The 3,835-nt window shown below is 36.1% G+C and overlaps 1 protein-coding gene across 1 annotated transcript in view; it reads left to right on the forward strand.

Moving 5' to 3' along the window:
- Positions 1 to 3,835, forward strand: part of CFAP47 (cilia and flagella associated protein 47) — a 252,655-nt gene that overhangs the window by 3,495 nt on the left and 245,325 nt on the right. Inside the window, 3 exon segments of the mRNA XM_031556783.1 lie at positions 21 to 136; positions 2,136 to 2,274; positions 3,322 to 3,550. Coding sequence (XP_031412643.1) covers positions 21 to 136; positions 2,136 to 2,274; positions 3,322 to 3,550 — 484 coding nt within the window.

Below are 3,835 nucleotides of genomic sequence, written 5' to 3' on the forward strand. Positions count from 1 at the left end.
TTTAATTCTTCTTTCTGCAGGTTAATTCCATCCTGTTATCTGGAAACTGAGCCAGAGATTGATTTTGGTACAGTGGTTGCAAGCAGTAAAGTAATTAGTAAAGAGATTAGTATTGTTAACCATGGATCATTGTCAGGTAAATGTTTAGAATGCATTAAATTGTGAAAGTTTTTCTTCCTGGAAAATGTAATTTTATGCAAGTTCTGAGTTAGACATTTAATGAGTATTGTGGCTTCATGAGTTGGGTTTACATGGCAAGCTTTTGGTAGTGGGAAGAGCAGTTCGGGGGGCAGAACCTAGCAGTGCCCCATGTCAGAGCAGGGCGGCTTGGAGTGCTGCAGCCTGTGGGAAACCCATGTGAGGTCAGTATGGGAAGGACAGCATCCCATCCTGTGGGAGGGACGTCATGTGGAGCAGAGGCAGAGAGTAACCGTGTAGGAACGGCAGAGATGAAGCCATATGGATTGACTGCAGCCCCAACTCCCTGTTTCCCTGCCATTCAGGGGGAAGAGGCAGAACAGGGTGGATGCAGGGAAGGTGATTTTAGTTTGTTTTTGTTTTCACTGATTTAGTCTGTTTTCATTAAGCAATAAATTACGTCAATCTCCCTTACGCTGAAACTTTGCCTATACGCCCTTTGCTCATGACAGTAATCTGAACCTATAGGCGTCCCGCCCCCGCCCCCCCATTTTCTTTTCTCCCTCTGTCTTAATGAGATGGAGTGAGAGTGGTGTGTGATGGTGCTGAGCTCCCTGTCTGAGTTAAATCATCACTGTTCTATTAATGGTCCATTACTTCTGTAGGCAGTACAGAAGTACTGTCTGCTCAGGGAAGAAGCACTAGTTTAGTATCTTGCAAAATTCTTTTAGGTCTTTTTTCCTGAATCATGTCTGATAGATATTTTTATGAGTTTCTCATTAGCTCAGTATGTCCAGCGTAATTAATAGTGAATCACCTCTGCTCTTGCTTTGTGTGTTGTCTTTGTGATTTTCTGATCCCACTAGCTGTCTGTTGAATAAACAAACACAAGCTCCTTGTACTTTCAAAGTCTCTGGAATGGGAACTGAACTATATACTTTATGAGAAGTTTAAAAAAAAAAAAAGTACTTTCCTCTTTCTGCCATAGCATTTGAAATCATAATGCTTTCAAAACATTAAAATCCACCAACTTCTGTGAGGGGCAATTCTAAGAATTATAGGAAACATGAAGACTGGAGTGTAAGAATGCCTATATTATCTACATAGTCTCTCTGACTTCCTTTTCTTCTAGTAAAAGCTGTAGATACCTTTCCTCAGAAATTAGGTGGGCCTCACCTGGAGTTTTGCATCCAGCTGTGGAGTACAGGAAGGACATGGTCTGGTATAATTAGAGCAGAATTTGTTTGTATCAATCAAAACCACTGAAGAGGATAGCTGTTGAGTATGTTTTAGTCTGCCAGTTTAAAGATAATTAAAACAAACTCAACAAAACCAAAACCTGTTTACCTGTGACAGTGTGATTTGGATAGTAGCTGTGGAAAGACACGTATATAGGCATAGACTGAAATGCTTAAGTGAATATTATTTAAAGTAACTTAGAAGACTCCAAGGTATGTGCTCAAAATTTAGGGTTTTTATTTTAAAGGTGGATTTGACTATTAAGTCTTCTAGCGTACTCAGGTTGTGAATTCATTTATTAACAATAATGAGCTATGTGAAAATCTTGAGCTGGGGTAACATACAGTTTAAAAGAAGATGGTGTGTTCATCTGAATAATGTTAACATGCCACAAAAGAGCAATTTGTGAGACTTTCTAAATTAACGAAGTTTCATGTCAGCAATTCAATTTATTCCATGTTACAGCTCTTTAAGTTTTTCAAGGCTCTAGCCGGTTGGATTGTTAGAAGTTAGGAGAAAACTAAATAATTTTGTTCTTCTCGTCTTACTACTGACTAAAATTTGTAATAAAAACACTTTCTTCACTTCTTTTTTTTTTAATAAACATATATTAGTTTCAGATGCATTCATAATTTACATTAATGTGGAAATTTTCATTTTGTATAGGAACTATTTCTATACAGAAGCCAGTAATTTGTTATTCTAAATGTTTAATAGAGGTATATAAATCTACAAATTCAGTGTATTGTTTCTTGTAGGTACATTTAAAATATCATATACCGGGGATATTCTGCTTGACATAGAACCTACCAGTGGAGTGGTAGAGGCCAAATCTTTCAATGTGGTTAAAGTGCATATTTGTACAGATGTACCAAGAATCATCAAAGAAATGATAAAGTGAGTATATGACTGATATAATCGCAGTCCGTAAATTACATTCTTGTCTGTTATTAATTCTAAAAATTATGTGAATCTGTTTACCTAAACAAACAAAGAAAAAAGCTCCCAAGTTTGGTATAGATCATAGAATCATAAGGTTGGAATGAACCTACAAGATCATCTAGTCCATCCTGGTTATTTTTATTTATCTTTTCCTCTAAGCTTTTTTTTTTTAAATCTCTGAGCACAAGCAAATTTCTCAGAGGAATATTCTCTTTTGTATTTTTGTAAAAATTATTTTCTGTTCTGGTGAATTCAGTAATTAGAAGCTGAAAGACAACGTTCAGAGAAGTTGAGATTCTCTTGAACATCTGCTGTGGCATTATATATCTGCCTATTCAAAGCAACGATTTTACAGCTCTGAAGCTATTGAAAAGAAGAGTTGGTTCTGTTAGAACAGTGTATTACATTACTACATTTGATTCTTTTGTGCAGTAAGAACAAAGATTGTTTCAGTAGAATAAGATTTATACAACATCTATATGGTCCTTCGGTGTTTAGTGCTGTCATGAAACTCGGGCATTCAGGAAGGAACAATACCTGTTCTAAGCGTTCATCTAAAATGAACTTCTAGCTCCAGTTTTCTGAGAGAAAATCACAGGTATACACCGACATGGATTTCCAGATACACAAATTGTCAGAGGAAAAACAGGAGCATATCATTTGTGGACATCTGATGTTTTTGAGATGCCATCCCTATTGTTTGAAACAACAGTGTGCCAACACAATTGAGAAGAGGAAGGGAAAAAGGAAAAACTGGAAAAATTCCCTCAAACCTTATACTACAACATGTGAATTTATTTATTTGTTTGTTTTTGTGTGATTGGTGATATATCTGCTAGGTATTGTATGTTGAGTATACTTTTTTGCTTTTATTATCTATGGGACAATAATGTTAGTTTAAATGTTTTGATTTGTTTCAGTTTGGGTAGTTCTATTGAAAAACAAAGTGATTATTTCTAACATTTCTCTACATTACCTATAATTTGCTACTTTTGTTGACAGAGTGGAGATGGAAGGATGTAGCTCTACGGAAGTATGGGTCAAAGCTGTTGTTGTGGAACAAGTTCTTAAAGTTCTAGGACTGCCTTCTGGAAATGTATTGGAATGCATTAATTTTGGATCGGTTTATTTTGGGTCTTCAAAGACTAAACAAATATCTTTACACAATGATAGTCCTGAGTGTATGGACTGGGTAGCAGTACTGGAAGACAATGCTGTTGGAGGGGAGATGGTAAGATAATATATATATATATTAGTTAAAGCTTATTTCTGCTTTTGCATTTTTGTTTCTCCACACTGATCTTCTAACTGCATTTATGGTTCACACTACATCCTGATTAATAAACTCACTGTCACTTCTCCCTAGTCTATGAAATGTGTCTTTACTTTGGAATTAAGTTTTTTCAGATATTTGTTTCACCATGTGACATTGTAGCATTAAGAATTTTAAGTATTTCTTAAGTTCCTTTCTTCCTCCTCTCCTCTCCTCTCCTCTCCTCTCCTCTCCTCTCCTCTC

Source organism: Meleagris gallopavo, chromosome 1, assembly GCF_000146605.3.
Source record: "Meleagris gallopavo isolate NT-WF06-2002-E0010 breed Aviagen turkey brand Nicholas breeding stock chromosome 1, Turkey_5.1, whole genome shotgun sequence".
Classification (NCBI taxonomy): domain Eukaryota; kingdom Metazoa; phylum Chordata; class Aves; order Galliformes; family Phasianidae; genus Meleagris; species Meleagris gallopavo.